At 49.3% G+C, this 21,340-nt stretch overlaps 1 protein-coding gene across 1 annotated transcript in view; it reads left to right on the top strand.

Moving 5' to 3' along the window:
* The first annotated feature begins 3,913 nt into the window (after window positions 1-3,913).
* The window catches only part of LOC137342787 (granulocyte colony-stimulating factor receptor-like), a 100,786-nt gene continuing 83,359 nt past the window's right edge, over window positions 3,914-21,340 (top strand). The window contains exons 1-4 of the mRNA XM_068006965.1: window positions 3,914-4,098; window positions 4,434-4,579; window positions 4,694-4,850; window positions 9,453-9,535. Coding sequence (XP_067863066.1) covers window positions 3,999-4,098; window positions 4,434-4,579; window positions 4,694-4,850; window positions 9,453-9,535 — 486 coding nt within the window. The 5' untranslated portion in view covers window positions 3,914-3,998. The remainder of the gene's footprint in view (window positions 4,099-4,433; window positions 4,580-4,693; window positions 4,851-9,452; window positions 9,536-21,340) is intronic.

Here is a 21,340-nt window from a genome sequence, read left to right as displayed (position 1 = left end):
TCCCCCCACACCCTCTCTCTCTCTCTCTCTCTCCCCCCACACCCTCCCACTCCCCTCTCCTCTCGTCTCCCCCCACACCCTCCCTCTCTCTCTCTCTCTCCCCCCACATCCCTCCCTCTCTCTCTCTCTCCCCACACACCCTCCCTCTCCTTCTACACCCTCCCTCTCCCTCTCTCTCTCCTCCCACACCCTCCCTCTCTCTCTCTCTCTCCTCCCACCACCCTCCCTCCCTCTCTCTGTCTCCCCCACATCCCTCCCTCTCTCTCTCTCTCCCCCCACACCCTCCCTCTCTCTCTCCCTCTCCCCCCACACCCTCCCTCTCCTTCTACACCCTCCCTCTCCCTCTCTGTCTCTCCCCCCACACCCTCTCTCTCTCTCCCCCCAAACCCTCTCTCTCTCTCTCTCCCCCACACCCTCCCTCTCTCTCTCCCCCACACCCTCCCTCTCTCTCTCTCCCCCACACCCTCCCTCTCTCTCTCTCCCCCCACATCCTCCTCTCTCTCTCTCTCTCTCCCCCCACACTCTCCCTCTCTCTCTCCCCCCCATACCCTCCCTCCTTCTCTCTCTCCCCAACACCCTCCCTCTCTCTCTCCCCCCCCCACACTCCTCCCTCTCTCTCTCTCTCTATCCCCCCACACCCTCCCTCTCTCTCTCCCCCCACACCCTCCCTCTCTCTCTCCCCCACACCCTCCCTCTCTCTCTCTCCCCCCCCCCACATCCTCCCTCTCTCTCTCTCTCTATCCCCCCACACCCTCCCTCTCTCTCTCCCCCACACCCTCCATCTCTCTCTCCCCCCACACCCTCCCCTCTCTCTCTCCCCCACACCTCCCTCCCTCTCTCTCCTCCCACACTCTCTCTGTCTCTCTCTCCCCCCACACCCTCCCTCTCTCTCCCCCCACACTCTCTCTCTCTCCCCCCACACGCTCTCTCTCTCTCCCCCCACCCCCCTCTCTCTCCCCCCACACCCTCCCTCACTCTCTCTCCCCCCGCAGCCCCCCATTTCTCTCTCTCCCCCTACACCCTCCCTCTCTCTCCCCCCATACCCTCCCTCTCTCTCCCCCCATACCCTCCCTCTCTCTCTCTCTCCCACATCCTCCCTCTCCCCCCCACATCCTCCCTCTCTCTCTCTCTCTCTCTCTCTCTCCCTACACCCTCCCTCTCTCTCCCCCCATACCCTCCCTCTCTCTCCCCCCATACCCTCCCTCTCTCTCTCCCCCCACATCCTCCCTCTCTCTCTCCCCCACACCCTCCCTCTCTCTCTCCCACACCCTCCCTCTCTCTCTCCCCCACCCCCTCTCTCTCTCCCCCCACACCCTCCTTCTCTCTCTCCCCCACACCCTCCCTCTCTCTCTCTCCCCCACATCCTCCCTCTCTCTCTCTCTCTCTCTCCCACACCCTCCCTCTCTCTCTCCCCCCACATCCTCCCTCTCTCTCTCCCCCCACATCCTCCCTCTCTCTCTCTCCCAACACCCTCCCTCTCTCTCTCCCCCCACACCCTCCCTCTCTCTCTCCCCCCACATCCTCCTCTCTCTCTCCCCCCACATCCTCCCTCTCTCTCTCCCCCCACATCCTCCCTCTCTCTCTCTCTCCCCTCACACCTCCCTCTCTCTGTATCCCCCCACATCCTCCCTCTCTCTCTCTCTCCCCTCACACCCTCCCTCTCTCTGTCTCCCCCCACATCCCCCTCTCTCTCTCACTCTCCCGACACCCACCCTTTTGGATTCCCTTTTATGTTGGCCCCCAGTCTATTCTCAGACTCTCTCTTTGCCCCTCCTATTTCCTTTTTCACTTCCCCTCTGAACTTTCTATATTCAGCCTGGTTCTCACTTGTATTATAAACCTGACATCTGCCATACGCCCCTTTTTCTCCTTCATCTTATTCTCCATCTCTTTTGTCATCCAGGGAGCTCTGGCTTTAGTTGCCCTCCTTTCTCCCTCGTGGGAATGTACTTAGACTGTACCCGAACCATCTCCTCTTTAAAGGCCGCCCACTGTTCAAATTACAGATTTGCCTGACAATCTTTGATTCCAATTTACCGGCCAGATCTGTTCTCATCCCACTGAAACTGGCCCTCCTCCAATTGAGTATTTTTACTTTAGAGAGGTCCGTGTCCTTTTCCATAACTAATCTAAACCTTATGATATTATGATCGCTGTTCCCTAAATGTTCCCCCACTGACACTTGCTCCACTTGACCCACCTCGTTCCCCAGAACTAGATCCAGCAATGCCTCCTTCCTCGTTGGGCCGGAAACATACTGATCAAGAAAGTTCTCCTGAACACACTTCAGAAATTCCTCCCCCTCTCTGCCCTTTACACTATTACTATCCCAGTCTATAGTCGGATAGTTGAAGTCCCCCATTATCACTGGTCTATAGTTCTTGCACCTCTCTGTAATTTCCCTGCTAATTTGCTCCTCTATCTCCTTCCCACTAGTTGGTGGCCTATAGAATACACCCAGTAAGTGTAATGGCACCTCTATTGTTTCTTAACTCTAACCAAATAGATTCTGTTCTTGACCCCTCCAGGACATCCTCTCTCTCCAGCACTGCAATATTCTCATTAATCAAATTTTTAAAAATTCGTTCACGGGGATGTGGGCGTCGCTGGCAAGGCCAGCATTTATTGCCCATCCCTAATTGCCCTCGAGAATCAATACTGCCACCTCCCTCCTTTCTTTCCTTCCCTATCTTTCCTGAAAATTTTAAATATGTGGAGCCTCATTCCTCCTGATTTTAATAGTTTTTGGACCTTTAAAAAAAATTAAAATTAAAAAATTTAATTTAATTTTTTAAAAACTTTTTCCTTCTGTCTATTTTATCTCAGTCTTTTAATCTTCCCCTCTCTCTATTTCACTGCCTCTAACTGTTTTTACAATTGATTTTACTGATGTAGCTTTCACTTCCTGGTTTTGACTGGTTGTCGTTTGCACTGACTCTTTGTGGCTTGTCAAGAATGCTGCAATCTGAGTGGAGAGAAGGATCCTTTCCCACCTCGCACAGGCCCAAGGTTCCCGGCAGTTAATGCCGGGCTGTCTTTGGCTCACCATTCAAGGAAATTGCTGCACAAAAGCCCGTGCCAAGTTTGTACTTGAGTGTAAATCTATGGAGCAGCGAGCAACACTCGGAGCAATTTACAGACCAATGTTGTTGCTGCTGCCCCAGCGAGGCGAGGGAAGAGGGGTGAAGAGAGAGCTGGGTGTGTGTGTGCGTGTGTCCGCCCGTGTGCGTGTGTCCGCCCGTGTGTGTGTGTCCTTCCATTTATGTGTGCCCGCCCGTGTGCGTGTGTGTGTGTGTGCGTGTCCGCCTGTGTGAGTGTCCGCCCGTGTGTGTGTGTCCATCCGTGTGTGTGTCCGCCCGTGTGTGTATCCATCCGTGTGTGTGTCCTTCCGTGTATGTGTGTCCGCCCGTGTGTGTGTGTCCATCCGTGTGTGTGTCCTTCCGTGTATGTGTGTCCGCCCGTGTGTGTGTCCGTCCGTGTGTGTGTCCATCCGTGTGTGTGTCCTTCCGTGTATGTGTGTCCGCCCGTGTGTGTATCCATCCGTGTGTGTGTCCTTCCGTGTATGTGTGTCCGCCCGTGTGTGTGTGTCCATCCGTGTGTGTGTCCTTCCGTGTATGTGTGTCCGCCCATGTGTGTATCCTTCCGTGTGTGTGTCCTTCCGTGTATGTGTGTCCGCCCGTGTGTGTGTCCGCCCGTGTGTGTGTCCGTCCGTGCGCGTTTGTCCATCCGTGTGTGTGTCCGCCCGTGTGTGTGTGTGTGTGTGTATGTCTGTTCGCGTGTGTGTGCGTGTGTATGTCTGCCCTTGCGTATGTGTGTGTCCACCCTTGTATGCGTGTGTGTCCCCGCCCGTGTGTGTGTCCCCGTGTGCCTGCGGTTCTCACAGGTATGTTTTCATCACAACTTTTAGGAATCTGGCAAAGTGTCACAATCATGAAAGGAATGCAGAGTGGAGTGAGTGCGTGTCCCTGGACTCCCACTCCTGTACCGTGCCTCGTCACATGCTGCGTCTCTTCTCCACTGATGACATCTCAGTCCTTGCTCAGAATGTACTCGGAACCAGTGAATCTGACACCCTGTGCCTCGATCCGATGGATGCAGGTGGGCGAGACACTGAGCTGCTGAAAACACTGCTCTTGATCTGCTCTATCTCCCTCCCACTTCACCTCACTCTCTGCCTGTGCCACTGACTTCCTCAAATGTGCCTTTTTCCATTAACCTATAGCCACCCGACTCGATTGGGTTACAGTCACTGAGAACCCTGTGAATTCCTTAACTTCTCTTTGTTCCGTATATCTCGCTGCTGAATCTGACCCCAGACCCAGATCCTTCTCTAAATTTGAATATTAAAAGAATTAAGAAATATTGTTGTAAAGTAGCTGGATTCCTGTGAGTTTTGTACTGACAGTATTGTTTCTCGTGTGTTTTCTCATTAGTGAAGCTGGAACACCCTGTGATTTCCCGTGTACAGGGAGACTCTGCGAACAGCCACTGTCTGATCATACACTGGGCCCTGGACATTAACCTGGGAATGATGTGTGAGCTGGGGTACCGAGCTCGTCACGGCCAGGCCTGGAGACAGGTTGGTCTTGATTGTTGTCACATCTTGTCTTTCTGGGAGGACTTCAGGTGCAAACCAGCACCAGTTACAATAAACCCTGGATTTTATTCTCAGCTGCTCATTCTCCATCCACAGGTGCTGGTTCTCGTAAATGATTGGCTGAGAGAACAGAGCCTGTGCCAGTTGTCAGGTGGGACTGAGTACAGAGTCCGGCTCCGCTGCACAATACTTGGCAGCATGGGACACTGGAGCGATTGGAGCCCGGAGAGCAGCGGACAAACTTCAGAAAGCCGTAAGTACCACAGGCAGGGCCCGGCCCACTGGCACAGGCAGTTTCGACAATTTTCTAGTTTGTTTTGGGGTGAAAATGTAAACTTTTGTAAAAAATATGGGATTCTTATAAACCTTATTGGCCCCAGCTGGAGTATTGTGTCCAATTCTGGACACCACATTTTAGGAAGGATGTCGGCTTTAGAGAGGGTACAGAAGAGATTTACTAGAATGGTACCAGGCATGAGGGACTTTACTTATGTGGAGAGACTGGAGAAGCTGATGTGTTCTCCTTAGGAACAGGAGACGACCATTTAGCTCCTCGAGCCTGTTCCACCATTCAATGAGATCATGGCTGATCTGTGACCTAACTCCATGTCCCTTAATACCTCTGGTTAACAAAAATCTATCAATCTCAGATTTAAAATTAGCAATTGAGCTAGCATCAACTGTCGTTTGTGGAAGAGAGTTCCAAACTTCTACCACCCTTTGTGTGTAAAAGTGTTTCCTAACTTCACTCCTGAAAGTCCTGGCTCTAATTTTTAGACTCTGTCCCCCAGTCCTCGACTCCCCAACCAGTGAAAATAGTTTCTCTCTATCTACCCTATCAATTCCTCTTAATATCTTGAAAACTGCGATCAAATCACCCCTTGATCTTCTAAATTCTAGGGAATACGACCCTAGTTTGTGTAATCTCTCATCATAATTTAGCCCTTGGAGTCCAGGTATCATTCCAGTAAATCTACGCTGCACTCCCTCCAAGGCCAATATGTCCTTCCGAAGGTGCGGTGCCCAGAACTGCTCACAGTACTCCAGGTGTGGTCTCATCAGGGTTTTGTGTAGCTGCAGCATAACTTCTACCCCCTTGTATTCTAGTCCTCTAGATATAAAGGCCAGCATTCCATTAGCCTTTTTGATTATTTTCTGTACCTGTCCATAACATTTTAATGATCTATGTACATGGACTCCCTAAGTCTCTTTGGAACTCCACTGTTTGAAGGTTTTCACCATTTAGAAAGTACCCTGTTCTATCCTTCTGGGTCCAAAATTGATGACCTCACACTTGCCTACATTGAAATCCATTTGCCACAGTTTTGCCCATCTATTAATATCTCTCTGTAATTTTATGCTTCCATTTACACTGTTTACAATGCTGCCTATCTTTGTGTCATCGGCAAACTTGGATATGTGGCTCTCTGTCCCTGCGGGACTCCACGAGTCACATCCTGCCAATGTGAGTACCTGCCCATTATCCCTACTCTCTGTCTCCTGGCACTCAGCCAACTTCCGAACCAGGCCAATAATTTGCCCTCAATTCCATGAGCTTTAACTTTAGCCAACAATCTCTTATGTGGGACCTTATCAAATGCCTTCTGGAAGTCCATATAAATAACATCCATTGACATTCCCCTGTCCACTACTTTAATCACCTCTTCAAAAAATTCAGTCAGGTTTGTCAGGCACGACCTACCTTTCACAAATCCATGCTGGCTCTCTCTGATTAACTGAAAATTCTCCAGGTGTTCAGTCACCCTATCCTTAATTATAGACTCCAGCATTTTCCCCACAACAGATGTTAGGCTAACTGGTCTATAATTCCCTGGTTTCCCTCTCTCTCCTTTCTTAAAAAGCGGAGTAACATGTGCAATTTTCCAATCTAGAGGGACAGTTCCTGAATCCAGAGAAGTTTGAAAGATTATAGTTAGGGCCTCTGCAATGTGCTCACCTACTTCCTTTAAAACCCTGGGATGGAAACCATCTGGTCCTGGGGATTTGTCACTCTTTAGTGCCATTATTTTCTTCATTACTGTTAATTTGCTTATGGTAATTATGGTGAGTCCCCATCCCTGATTCAAAATTAGTTTCATTTACAATCTCACCATTATCAGTTTTTAAGGGGCCCACATTGCTCTTGATCACCCTCTTTATTCGAATATAATTGGAAACATTTTTTGTGTTGATTTTGATATCCCTTGCAAGTTTCTTTTCATACTCCCTTCTTTTAGCTCTTACTATCTGTTTTGTCACCCTTTGCTGTTCTTTGTGTCTCTCCCAGTCACCAGGATCTGTGCTATTTTGCTATTTTTTGCATTTTTGTTTGCTTTTTCTTTTAGTTTTATGTTGTCCCTTACCTCTTTTGTCCTCCAGGGCTGTTTTTTAGGAAAGTAGAACTCTCGCCCCTTAGAGGTATAAACTGGTTCTGTATCACATTAAATTCTTTTTTGAACACCTCCCACTGATCTTCTGTCATTTTACCCATTAACAGATTTGCCCAGTATACTGTCAACAGCCTCTGTCTCATCCCGTTGAACTCGGCCTTACTGAAATTTAGAACCGTAGTGACTGTTATGAGTTTCTCCCTTTCAAACACGTTGAACTCGATCATTTTATGATCACTGTTAGATAAATGTTCACGCACCGTTAGGCTGTTAACTAAATCTGGCTCATTACTCATTATTAAATCTAATATGACCTGCCCCCTTGTTGGTTCTAGGACATATTGTTGCAGAAAGCTGTCCCGAACACACTCAAGAAATTCACTATCTTTCTGACATGAGCTCGTCTGCTTATCCCAATCAATATGAAAGTTAAAATCCCCCATTAAAACCACTCTGCCTTTGCTACATGCTTGTCTAATCTCTGCATTTATACATTCTGCTACTTCACAGCTGCTACCAGGGGGCCTATACACAACCCCCACTACAGTCTTAAATCCTTTTCTATTTCTTAATTCTACCCATTAGGTTTCCACTGCCTGCTTACCTCTCATTACACCCTCTCTTATCATTGAAGTAATTTCATCCTTAATTACTAAGGCTACTCCTCCCCCTCTAACAGTTTCCGTATCCTTCCTACGGACCTTATAACCTGGTATATTCAGTTCCCAGTCCTGACCATCTTGCAGCCATGTCTCAGTAATGGCTCCCATGTCGTACCGTCTAGGTTGAATTGCGCCTGTAATTCATTCAATTTGTTCCTTATATGTTTGTATAAAGAACGCTGATTTGGGCCACACACCCTGACCTGTCCTGCTCTAGTGTTGTTTTTCTCTCTCCTGATTTAATTACTTTACATCTTTTAGTTTTCGCTTTACCTGTGGTGCCTAAAGCATAATTTCTGACTATCACTTTACTCTCTTCCTTTTCGTTTGTTTTAGAATAATTATTTATACTACCTTTTCCACCTGAGCCCTCCCCCACATTTACCAGTTTGAAGTCCCTGTGACCGCCCTATTTATCCTTTCCGCTAAGACCCTGGTCCTTTCCCGGTTCAGGTGGAGTCGGTCCCAGTGGTACAGTTCCTTCCTGTCCCAGTGCTGGTGCCAGTGTCCCATGAAATGGAACCCCTCTTTCCCACACCACTCCTTCAGCCACATGTTCACCTCCCTAATCTGCTTACCCCTACACCAATTTTCATGTGGTTCAGGTAATAATCCAGAGATTATAACCCTTGAGGTCCTGTTTTTAAATTTAGCTCCTAGCTCCTAGTACTCTCTGAACAGGACACTTTGCCTACTCTTTCCTATGTTGTTGGTCTCAACATGGACCACAATGACTGGATCCTCCCCCTCCCTCTCCAATATCGTTCAAGCCAGTTTGAGATGTCCCTCACCCTGGCATCAAGTAGGCAACAAACCATGTGGGACTCTTGATCCTGCTTACAAAGGATGCTATCTGTCCCCCTAATGATTGAATCCCCTACAACTTCCACATCATGCTTCTCCTCCTCCTCCTCCCCTTCACTTTGGACAGCCTCCTGCTCCAGGGTGCCATGGTCAGCATTCTAGCTTTCCTTCCGACATCCTTATCCTCACAGGTAGCAAGTACATTGTACCTGTTGGATAGGATCAGTTTTTGTGGATCCTCATTCTCTATCTCACCTGGGTTCCCCTTACTCTGTACACTATCGGTCACACCAACCCCGTTCCGATCCTATACCTCTGTACAGGTGTGACCGAGGTCTGGAGCAAACTGTCCAGATACTCCTCCCACTCCCTAATGTGTCAGAGTGTCTCCAACTCACAGAGATTCAAGGCAGAGACATCGACTCCAAGTGCGTCCACTCGGGACAGTCTCGATGTCCACAAACTCCCACATGCTGCAGTCCAGACACACAACCCGTTCTCCCATATCTTAAACTAGATTTATTTATAGATAATTACTTTTTAATCTGTTTTCCTTTAGATACAGAGTAAAGCTCCCTCTACACTGTCCCATCAAACACTCCCAGGGCAGGTACAGCACGGGTTAGATACAGAGTAAAGCTCCTTCTACACTGTCCCATCAAACACTCCCAGGGTCAGGTACAGGGTTAGATACAGAGTAAAGCTCCCTCTACACTGTCCCATCAAACACTCCCAGGGTCAGGTACAGGGTTAGATACAGAGTGAAGCTCCCTCTACACTGTCCCATCAAACACTCCCAGGGCAGGTACAGCATGGGTTAAATACAGAGTAAAGCTCCCTCTACACTGTCCCATCAAACACTCCCAGGGCAGGTACAGCACGGGTTAGATACAGAGTAAAGCTCCCTCTACACTGTCCCATCAAACACTCCCAGGGCAGGTACAGCACGGGTTAGATACAGAGTAAAGCTTTCATTAATGGCCTCTTTTTCTGTTGCAGCTCCTGTGGGGATTCCTGATGTTTGGTGGCATTTTGAAAATTCTGATCAAGATGGAAAAAAGTATATTCGACTCTTCTGGAAGGTGAGTCAGACTGGTTTGGGAGGGCGTGAGGGGAAGAGGTGGAGGGCGTGAGGGGAAGGGTTGGAGGGCATGAGGGGAAGAGGGGGAGGGTGCGAGGGGAAGAGCACGAGGCAAGATAGATTGAAAGAGAAAGTATCAGGTAAGAGAGTGAGGGAAAGGGTGAGATAAAGACAGCTAGACAAATAGAGTGAGAGAGAAGAGAGAGAGAAAGAGTGAGAGCGATAGAACGAGTTTGTGAGAGTGAGAGTAAGAGAGTAAGAGGATGCTGCCAATGTATCAGTAAAGGAGGAGGTAGTCGCATTATTGAATTGGTACCAACGATATAGGTAAAAAACGGGATGAGGTCCTACAAGCTGAATTTAGGGAGTTAGGAGTTAAACTAAAAAGTAGGACCTCAAAGGTAGTAATCTCAGGATTGCTACCAGTGCCACGGGCTAGTCAGAGTAGGAATGACAGGATAGCTAGGATGAATACGTGGCTTGAGAGATGGTGCAAGAGGGAGGGATTCAAATCCCTGGGACATTGGAACCGGTTCTGGGGGAGGTGGGACCAGTACAAATTGGACGGTCTGCATCTTGGCAGGACTGGAACCAATGTCCTAGGGGGAATGTTTGCTAGTGCTGTTGGGGAGGGTTTAAACTAAAGTGGCAGGGGGATGGGAACCGATGCAGGAAGTCAGTGGGAAGTAAAGTAGTGACAGAAACAAAAGGCAGTAAGGGAGAGTGTACAAAACATGACCGGACAAATGGTCTGAGAAAGCACGGCAAAGACCAAGGGAAGTCTAGATTAAACTGCATTTATTTCAATGCAAGAAGTCTGATGGGCAAGGCAGATGAACTCAGGGCATGGATGGGTACATGGGACTGGGATGTTATAGCTATTACTGAAACATGGCTAAGGGAGGGGCAGGACTGACAGCTAAATATTCCAGGGTACAGATGCTATAGGAAAGATAGAGCAGGAGGTAAGAGAGGAGGGGGAGTTGCGTTCTTGATTAGGGAGAACATCACGGCAGTAGTGAGAGAGGATATATCCGAGGGTTCGCCCACTGAGTCTATATGGGTAGAACTGAAAAATAAGAAGGGAGAGATCACGTTGATAGGATTGTACTACAGACCCCCAAATAGTCAACGGGAAATTGAGGAGCAAATATGTAAGGAGATTACAGACAGCTGCAAGAAAAATAGGGTGGTAATAGTAGGGGACTTTAACTTTCCTAACATTGACTGGGACAGCCATAGCATTAGGGGCTTGGATGGAGAGAAATTTGTTGAGTGTATTCAGGAGGAATTTCTCATTCAGTATGTGGATGGCCCGACTAGAGAGGGGGCAAAACTTGACCTCCTCTTGGGAAATAAGGAAGGGCAGGTGACAGAAGTGTTGGTGAGGGATCACTTTGGGACCAGTGATCATAATTCCATTAGTTTTAAGATAGCTATGGAAAAGGATAGGTCTGGCCCAAAAGTTAAAATTCTAAATTGGGGAAAGGCCAATTTTGATGGTATTAGACAGGAACTTTCAGAAGTTGATTGGGAGAGTCTGTTGGCAGGCAAAGGGACGTCTGGTAAGTGGGAGTCCTTCAAAAATGTGTTAACCAGGGTTCAGGGTAAGCACATTCCTTATAAAGTAAAGGGCAAGGCTGGTAGAAGTAGGGAACCTTGGATGACTCGGGAGATTGAGGCCCTAGTCAGAAAGAAGAAGGAGGCATATGACATGCATAGGCTGCTGGGATCAAGTGGATCCCTTGAAGAGTATAGAGATTGCCGGAGTAGAGTTAAGAGAGAAATCAGGAGGGCAAAAAGGGGACATGAGATTGCTTTGGCAGATAAGGCAAAGGTGAATCCAAAGAGCATCTACAAATACATAAAGGGCAAAAGAGTAACTAGGGAGAGAGTAGGGCCTCTGAAGGATCAACAAGGTCATCTATGTGCGGAACCACAAGAGATGGGTGAGATCCTAAATGAATATTTCGCATCGGTATTTACGGTTGAGAAAGGCATGGATGTTAGGGAACTTGGGGAAATAAATAGTGATGTCTTGAGGAGTGTACATATTACAGAGAGGGAGGTGCTGGAAGTCTTAACGCGCATCAAGGTAGATAAATCTCCGGGACCTGATGAAATGTATCCCAGGACGTTATGGGAGGTTAGGGAGGAAATTGCGGGTCCCCTAGCAGAGATATTTGAATCATCCACCGCTACAGGTGAGGTGCCTGAAGATTGGAGGGTAGCAAATGTTGTACCTTTGTTTAAGAAAGGATATTATTAAACGAGAAAGAGTGCAGAAAAGATTTACTAGGATGCTGCCGGGAATTGATGGTTTGACTTATAGGGAGAGGTTAGATAGACTGGGACTTTTTTCCCTGGAGAGTAGGAGGTTGAGGGGTGATCTTATACAAGTCTATAAAATAATGAGGGGCATAGATAAGGTCGATAGTCAAAATCTTTTCCCAAAGGTAGGGGAGTCTATAACGAGGGGGCATAGATTTAAGGTGAGAGGGGAGAGATACAAAAGGGTCCAGAGGGGCAATTTTTTCACTCAAAGGGTGGTGAGTGTCTGGAACGAGCTGCCAGAGGCAGTAGTAGAGGCGGGTACAATTTTGTCTTTTAAAAAGCATTTGGACAGTTACATGGGTAAGATGGGTATAGAGGGATATGGGCCAAGTGCAGGCAATTGGGACTAGCTTAGTGGTATAAACTGGGCGACATGGACATGTTGGGCCGAAGGGCCTGTTTCCATGTTGTAAACTTCTATGATTCTATGGATAAAAATAGATAAAGAGGAGATACTAAAAAGATTGGCAGTACTCAAAGTAGAAAAGTCACCCAGACCGGATGGGATTCATCCTGGGTGACTGAGGGAAGTAAGGGTGGAAATTGCAGAGACTCTGTCCACAATCTTCCAATCCTCCTTCGCTATGGGAGCGGTGCCAGAGGACTGGAGGATTGTAAATATTACAGCCTGTTCGCTGGACACAGAGCTCTCCTGTTTGGCCCAGGTGTTCAGCATTCAATAATCTGCAGAAGGACAGCCATTCTATCACATCATTGGCCAATCTGTAACTGAACTCCATCTCCCCGTCTTTGCTCCATATCCCTCAATACCCAAATACAATAAAAATCTATTAATCACTCTCAATAGTCTTTGGGGGAGAGAGTTCCAGATTTCCACTCCCCTTTGTGTGAAAAAGTGCTTCCTGACATCACCCCTGAATGGCCTGGCTCTAATTTTCGAGATCACGGGCACTGAATTGGGTCGTGTGGGGCCCGTTGTTTCGGCGCTACACGGCCTCTCCGACATCCAAGATGGGGTCTTGGATGCGCACGCACGTTTCCTGCCTGACGTGTGCCAGGCGCCATCTTGGTATAGGAGTTAGCGCAGGCGCAGATATCAAACGCTGGAATCATGTAAAGTAGGGAGAAAATGGCTTCAATCAGTGTACAATGCTGATTTAAAGTGATAGACACCATTTTGGGACTTAACGCTCAACTCAACGCACAGTCTTAACCCCGACCATCTCAACAAGTCTTAGAGTGTCTGGAGGACCCCCCACCGGCGCTATTTAAAGGGAACGTGCAGGATTTACAGGTTAGTGACTGGATTATTGCCTCTGGGTGCCGAGACATTTGTAACTGTTTTTGGAACTCTCCTAAACTTCAATACTAGGACGCGAGGACATAGCCTAACATTTAGAGCCAGGACGTGCAGGAGTGAAGTTAGGAAATGCTTCTACACACAAAGGGTGGGAGACGTTTGGAACGCTCTTCTGCAGACGGCAGTTGATGCTAGCTCAATTGTGAATGTTAAATCTGAGATTGATAGATTTTTGTGAACCAGGGGTATTAAGGGATATGGGGCTAAGGCGGGTACATGGAGTTAGGTCACAGGTCCATCATGATCTCATTGAATGGTGGAACAGGCTCGAGGGGCTGAATGCCACCGCCACTTGCTGCCTACTGATATGCGCTACCTTCTCCTGTAAGAAAGCGGGACGTGTGTCTGGGCAATGTGCCTGTCATGTGCGAATAGCTGCCAGTGTGATGGCCTGTGAGTTGTGGCTCGGCGGCTTGCAACAGTAGCAATGTGTGAGGGTGGAAAGAGTTTGTTGGTAGGTGGGGGGGTTTAGTGTGTGGAGGAGTGGATGCAGCTCATGGTGCAGTTGGTAGGAGACGCCACTTGACAGTTGACCTCACTCACCTTGACCACTCCTCAAAGCATTGAACATCTTCCTGCACTGCATCCATGTTCATGATGCTGTGCGCCTGGCATTGACTTCATCCCCTACTGCCAACCACTGCCTTCTGGAGGGCCTCTTGCTTCCCCCCCCCCCCCCCCCCCCCCACAGATATAGGATGTCCCTCCTTCTGTCCACCTCTTGCACCAAGGCCTCTGGTGCATCAGAACCTTGGTGCACAGACTCTCAGGTCGGCAGATTGGTGAGGTCTGGCATGCAGATTAGTGGATGTGGGATTTAGTGTTGTGCAACCCTTATTCAATGTTTTAACATAACTCATCAGTATGTAAACATAGGGATGGGACTTGCATCTGTGCTTTACGTGTGCGATGTCTGATCTCCATTCAGACTCCATGTAGACAGCAGGCTGTTATATTCAGCAAATAACAGGTACCAGTTACCTTTAAGAGATTTCTGACAGACAGCCTGCCTTTAAGAGATTGGAGCTCCATCTGCTGGTGGAAAGTGCGAATTGCATCAAATCCTCGTTCACGCTGATTTCCATTGCAGATTGCAGGTGAGTCCACAGGACTGACGAAAATCTCGTCCTGCCTGCACAGGGACCACTGGGCACGGGGTAATAGCGGATCGCGCTACTCCCGCCCGAAAAAAAGCCCTATCCAATTTTCCCCCCTAAATATTCCAGGGTACTCAACATTTATAAAAGCCAGGCAGAATGGAAAAGGAGGGGGTGCAGCCCTAATAATAAAGGATGAGATAAGGAGAGTGGTGAGAAAGGATCTCGGCTCAGAAGATCAGGAAATAGAATCAGTCTGGGTGGAAAAAAGAAATAACAAGGGGCAGAAAACACTGGTGGGAGTAGTTTATAGGCCCCCTAACAGTAGCCATATTGTTGGACAGAGAATTAATCAAGAAATAACGGGAGCTTGTAACAAAGGTAATGCAATAATTGTGGGGAACTTTAATCTTCATATAGACCGGGCAAATCAAATTGGCAAAAGCTTTCTGGAGGACGAGTTCATGGAATGCATTCGAGACAGTTTCCTGGAACAATACGTCGAGGAACCAACCAGGGAACAGGCTATTTTAGATCTTGTATTGTGTAATGAGACAGGGTTAATTAGTAATTTCACAGTAAAGGATCCTCTGGGGATGAGCAATCATAATATAATATGATAGAATTTCACATTGAGTTTGAGAGTGACACACTTAAGTCTGAAACTAGAGTCTTAAAATTAAATGAGGGGTGAGTTGGCGAAGGTAGATTGGGAAATTAAATTAAAGGGTTTGACGGTAGATCAGCAATGGCAAACATTTAAAGAAATATTTCAATATTCTCAACAAATATACATCCCATTGAGAAATAAAAACTCCATGGGAAAAGTGATCCACGCGTGGCTAACTAAAGAAGTTAAGAATAGTATTAGATTAAAAGAAGAGTATTGAGCCTGAGGATTGGGAGAGTTTTAGAAACCAGCAAAGGATGACCAAAAAATTGATGATAAGGGAGAAAATAGAGAAGTTAACAAGCAAGAAATATAAAAACGGATTGTAAGAGCTTCTACAAGTATGTAAAAAGGAATAGAGTAGCAAAAGTAAACATTGAGACTGGAGAAATTATAATGGGGATTAAGGAAATGGCAGAGACATTAAACAAATATTTTGTATCAGTCTTCACAGTCGAAGGCACAAAAAACATACCAGAAATAGTGGGGAACCAAGAGTCAAATGAGATGGAGGAACTTAAAGTAATTAAGATTAGTAAAGAAAAAGTACTTGATAAACTAAAAGCCGACAAATTCCCTGGACCTGATGGCCTACATCCTAGGGTTCTAAAAGAGGTGGCTGCAGAGACAGTGGATGCATTGGTTGTGATCTTCCAGAATTCCCTAGATTCTAAAACTATCCCAGTGGATTGGAAGGTGGCAAATGTAACCCCACTATTCAAGGAAGGTGGGAGAGAGAAAACAGGGAACTACAGGTCAGTTAGTCTGACATCAGTCGTCGGGAAAATGCTGGAATCCATTATTGTGGAAGAAGCAACAGGGGATTAGGCAGAGTCAACATGGTTTTATGAAAGGGAAATCGTGTTTGACAAATTTATTGGAGTTTTTTGAGGATGTAACTAGCAGGGTAGATAAAGGGGAACCAGTGGATGTTGTATATTTGGATTTTCAAAAGGCATTCGATAAGGTGCCACATAGAAAGTTGTTACACAAGATAAGGGCTCATGGGATTGGGGTAATATATTAGCATGGATAGAGGATTGGTTAACGGACAGAAAACAGAGAGTGGGAATAAACGGGACATTTTCAGGTTGGCAGGCTGTAACTAGTGGGGTACCACAAGGATCGGTGCTTGGGCCTCAGCTATTTACAATCTATATTAATGACTTAGATGAAGGGACTGAGTGTAATGTATCCAAGTTTGCTGATGGTACAAAGCTAGGTGGGAAAGTAAGCTGTGAGGAGGATGCAAAGAGTCTGCAAAGGGATATGGACAGGTTAAGTGAGTGGGCAAGAAGGTGGCAGATGGAGTATAATGTGGGGAAATGTGAGGTTATTCACTTTGGTAGGAAGAATAGAAAAACAGAATATTTTTTAAAAGGTGAGAAACTATTAAATGTTGGTGTTGAGAGAGATTTGGGTGTCCTGGTACAAGAAACACAAAAAGTGAACATGCAGGTACAGCAGGCAATTAGGAAGGCAAATGGTATGTTGGCCTTTATTGCAAGGGGGTTGGAGTACAAGAGTAAGGAAGTTTTGCTGCAATTGTACAGGGTTTTGGTGAGACCTCACCTGGAGTACTGTGTACAGTTTGGTCTCCTTACCTAAGGAAGGATAGACTTGTTTTAGAGTTGGTGCAACAAAGGTTCACTTGATTGATTCCTGGGATGAGAGGGTTGTCCTGTGAGGAGAGATTGAGTAGAATGGGCCTATACTCTCTGGAGTTTAGAAGAATGAGAGGTGATCTCATTGAAACGTATAAGATTCTGAAAGGGCTTGACAGCGTAGATGCTGAGAGATTGTTTCCTGGAGAGTCTAGAACTTGGGGGCATAGTCTCAGGATAAGGGGTTGGACATTTAAGACTGAGCCCTCTCTCTTTCCCTCGCGCATTCTCTCTTCCCCTCACGCGCGTGCTCTCTCCCTCACACGCGCTCTCTCTCCTTCGTGCGTGCGTTCTCTCTCCCGCGCACGCGCACTCTCTCCCTCGCGCATGCTCTCCCTCTCTCTTCCTCGCGTGCGTGCTCTCACTCTCTCCCTCGCGCACGCACTCTCTGTCCTTCCCTCGCTCGCACGCTCTCCCTCTCTCTCCCTCGCGTGCGTGCTCTCACTCTCTCCCTCGCGCACGCACTCTCTGTCCTTCCCTCGCTCGCACGCTCTCCCTTTCTCTCCCTCGCGTGCGTGCTCTCCCTCTCTCCCTCGCGCACGCACTCTCTGTCCTTCCCTCGCTCGCACGCTCTCCCTCTCTCCCTCGCGTGCGTGCTCTCTTCACTTTGCGCAGGTCCTCTCTCACTCACGTGCGCTCGCTCTCTCTTTCCTTCGCGTGCTCTCCTTTCCCTCGGGTGCTTTCTCTCTCCCTCCCCCGCGCACTATCTCTCACTCCCTTGCACGCATGCTCTCTTTGTCTTCCTCGCGCGCGCGATTTCTTTTCCCCTCAAGCGCGCTCTCTCTCTCCCTCCCGTGCGTGCGCGCTCTCTCTCCCTTGCCTGCGCTCTCTCTCTCCCTCACACGCTCTATCTCTTTCCCTTGCGCTCTCTCCTTCACTCACGTGCGTGGTCTCTTTCACTTTGCACAGGCGCTCTCTATCTCTCTCACTCGCGTGCACTCTCTCTCTTTGCCTTGCCAGTGTTCTCTCTTTCTCTTTCTCTCCTGTGTGCTCGCTCTCTTTCCCTTGCATGGCCCTCTCTCTTTTCATCGTGTGCACTCTCTCTCTCCTTCCCTCGCGTGTGCTCTCTCTCCTTCCCTCGCTCTCTCTCTCTCCTTCCCTCGCTCTCTCTCTCTCCTTCCCTCGCTCGCTCTCTCTCCTTCCCTCGCTCGCTCTCTCTCCTTCCCTCGCTCGCTCTCTCTCCTTCCCTCGCTCGCTCTCTCTCCTTCCCTCGCTCGCTCTCTCTCCTTCCCTCGCGCTCGCTCTCTCTCCTTCCCTCGCTCTCTCTCTCTCCTTCCCTCGCTCTCTCTCTCTCTCCTTCCCTCGCTCGCTCTCTCTCCTTCCCTCGCTCGCTCTCTCTCCTTCCCTCGCTCTCTCTCCTTCCCTCGCTCGCTCTCTCTCCTTCCCTTGCTCGCTTTCTCTCCTTCCCTCGCTCGCTCTCTCTCCTTGCCCTCGCTCGCTCTCTCTCCTTCCCTCGCTCTCTCTCTCCTTCCCTCGCTCTCTCTCCTTCCCTCGCTCGCTCTCTCTCCTTCCCTCGCTCGCTCTCTCTCCTTCCCTCGCTCGCTCTCTCTCCTTCCCTCGCTCGCTCTCTCTCCTTCCCTCGCTCGCTCTCTCTCCTTCCCTCGCTCGCTCTCTCTCCTTCCCTCGCTCGCTCTCGCACCTTCCCTCGCTCGCTCTCTCTCCTTCCCTCGCTCGCTCTCGCTCCTTCCCTCGCTCGCTCTCGCACCCTCCCTCGTTCCTTCGCTTGCTCTCTCTCCTTCCCTCGCTCGCTTTCTCTCCTTCCCTCGCTCGCTCTCTCTCCTTCCCTCGCTCGCTCTCTCTCCTTCCCTCGCTCGCTCTCTCTCCTTCCCTCGCTCGCTCTCTCTCCTTCCCTCGCTCTCTCGCTCCTTCCCTCGCTCTCTCGCTCCTTCCCTCGCTCGCTCTCTCTCCTTCCCTCGCTCTCTCTCTTCTTCCCTCGCACTCTATCTCTCCTTCCCTCGCTCGCTCTCTCTCCTTCCCTCGCTCTCTCGCTCCTTCCCTCGCTCTCTCGCTCCTTCCCTCGCTCTCTCGCTCCTTCCCTCGCTCTCTCGCTCCTTCCCTCGCTCTCTCGCTCCTTCCCTCGCTCTCTCGCTCCTTCCCTCGCTCGCTCTCTCTCCTTCCCTCGCTCTCTCTCTTCTTCCCTCGCACTCTATCTCTCCTTCCCTCGCGCTCTCTCCTTCCCTCCCATGCTCTCTCTCCTTCCCTCCCACTCTCTCTCTCCTTCCCTCGCTCTCGCACCTTCCCTTGCGCTCTCTCTCCTTCCCTCACGCTCTCTCTCTCTCCTTCCCTCACTCTCTCTCTCCTTCCCTCACTCTCTCTCTCCTTCCCTCGCACTCTATCTCTCCTTCCCTCGCGCTCTCTCCTTCCCTCATGCTCTCTCTCCTTCCCTCCCACTCTTTCTCTCCTTCCCTCGCTCTTTCTCCTTCCCTCGCTCTTTCTCCTTCCCTCGCTCTTTCTCCTTCCCTTGCGCTCTCTCTCCTTCTCTCGCACTCTCTCTCCTTTCGCGCACTCTCGCCTCTCATGCTCTCTCTCCTCTCGCACTCTCTCTCTCCTCTCGCGCTCTCTCTCTCCTCTCGCGCTCTCTCTCCTCTCGCTTTCTCTCTCGCCTTCACTTGCGCGCTCTCCTTCCCTCGCACTCCCTCTCTCATTCCCTCGTGCTCTCTGTCTCCTTCCCTCACACTGCCTCTCCTTCCCTCGCACTGTCTCTCTCCCTTCCTTTCCCACGCTCGCTGTCTCTCTCTCTTTCCCGTGCGCTCTCTCCTTCCCTCGTGCTCTCTCTCTTCCTCGCGCGTGCTCGCTTTCTCCCCCTCTTTCCCTCATTCTCTCTCTCCTTCCCCCACACTCTCATTTTCTCTCCCTTTCCCTCGCTCACGCTTTCTTTCTCACTTTGCCACTCTTGCTTTGTCTCTGCCTTTCCTGCACGTTCTCTCCTTCCCTCACGCGCTCTCCTTTCCCATGCTCTCTCTCTCTGCCTTTCCTGTGCTCACTCTCTTCTTCCTGCGTGCTCTCTTTCTTTCTCTTTGCCGTGCTTGCTCACCCTCTCTCTCCCTTTCGTGCGCTCTTTCTCTCCCCCTCAAAAACAACAACAACAACAATGACGACAACAACAACCCGCATTTATATAGCGCCTTTAATGTAGTAAAATGTCCCAAGGTGCTTCACAGGAGTGATTAGCAAACAAAATTTGACACCGAGCCACATAAGGAGATATTTGGACAGGTGATTAAAAGCTTGGTCAAAGAGGTAGGTTTTAAGGAGCGTCTTAGAGGAGGAGAGAGAGGGAGAGGTTTAGAGAGGGAATTCCAGGGAGGCACGGCCGCCAATGGTGGAGTGAAGAAAATCGGGGATGCGCAAGAGGCCAGAATTGGAGGAGCGCAGAGATCTCGGAGGGTTGTAGGGCTGGAGGAGGTTACAGGGATAGGGAGGGATGAGGCCGTGGAGGGATTTGAAAACAAGGATGAGAATTTTATAATCGAGGTGTTCCCAGACCGGGAGCCGATGTAGGTCAGTGAGCACAGGGGTGATGGGTGAACGGGACTTGGTGCGAGTTAGGATACGGGCAGCAGAGTTTTGGATGAGCTCAAGTTTATGGAGGTTGAAGATGGGAGGCCGGATAGGAGAGCATTGGAATAGTGGAATCTGGAGGTAACAAAGACATGGATGAGGGTTTCAGCAGCAGATGAGCTGAGGCAGGGGCAGAGACGGGCGATGTAACGGGGGTGGAAGTAGGCGGTCTTGATGATGGAGCGGATATGGGGTCAGAAGCTCATCTCAGGGTCAAATAGGATGACGAGGTTGTGAACAGTCTGGTTCAGCCTCAGACAGTGGCCGGGGAGAGGGATGGAGTCGGTGGGTGGGGAACGGAGTTTGGGGTGGGGACTGAAGACAATGGCTTCTGGCTTCACAATATTTAGTTGGAGGAAATTTTTGCTCATCCGGTACTGGATGTCAGACAAGCAATGTGACCAATGAGAGACAGTGGAGGGGTCGAGGGAGGTGGTGGTGAGGTAGAGCTGGGTATCAGTGTCTGTGTGGAATCTGACGTTGTGTTTCTGGATGATGTCGCCGAGAGGCAGCAATTAGATGAGAAATAGGAGGGGTCACGGATAGATCCTCGGAGGACTCCAGAGGTAACGGTGTGGGAGTGGGAAGAGAACGACTGGATAGATAAGAATGGAACCAGGCGAGGGCAGTCCCACCCAGCTGGACGATGGAGGAGAGGCGGTGGAGGAGGATGGAGTGGTCAATGTGTCAAAGGCTGCAGACAGGTGGAGAAGGATGAGGAGGGATAGTTTACCACGGTCACTGTCACAGAGGATGTAATTTGTGACTTTGATAAGGGCCGTTTCAGCACTGTGGCAGGAACAGAAACCTGATTGGAGGGATTCAAACATGGAGTTGTGGGAAAGATGGGCACAGATTTGGGAGACGACAAAACGTTCAAAGACTTTGGAGAGGAAAGGGAGGGTGGAGATGGGGCGGGAGTTTACAAGGACAGAGGGGTCAAGGGTGGGTTTCTTGAGGAGGGGGTGATGATGGCAGATTTGAAGGGGAGGGGACAGTACCTGAGGAGAGGGAACTGTTAACAATATCAGCTAACATGGGGGCCAGGAAGGGAAGTTGGGTGGTCAGCAGTTTGGTGGGAGCAGGAGGTGGGTCTCATGGTCAAGATGAGCTCGGAGAGAGCATGAGGGGAGATAGGAGAGAAACGAGAGAAAGATGT

Source organism: Heptranchias perlo, chromosome 26 (assembly GCF_035084215.1).
Source record: "Heptranchias perlo isolate sHepPer1 chromosome 26, sHepPer1.hap1, whole genome shotgun sequence".
Taxonomy (NCBI): domain Eukaryota; kingdom Metazoa; phylum Chordata; class Chondrichthyes; order Hexanchiformes; family Hexanchidae; genus Heptranchias; species Heptranchias perlo.
Note: the sequence above shows the minus strand (reverse complement) of the source record. Positions and strands in the feature narration are given on the sequence as shown.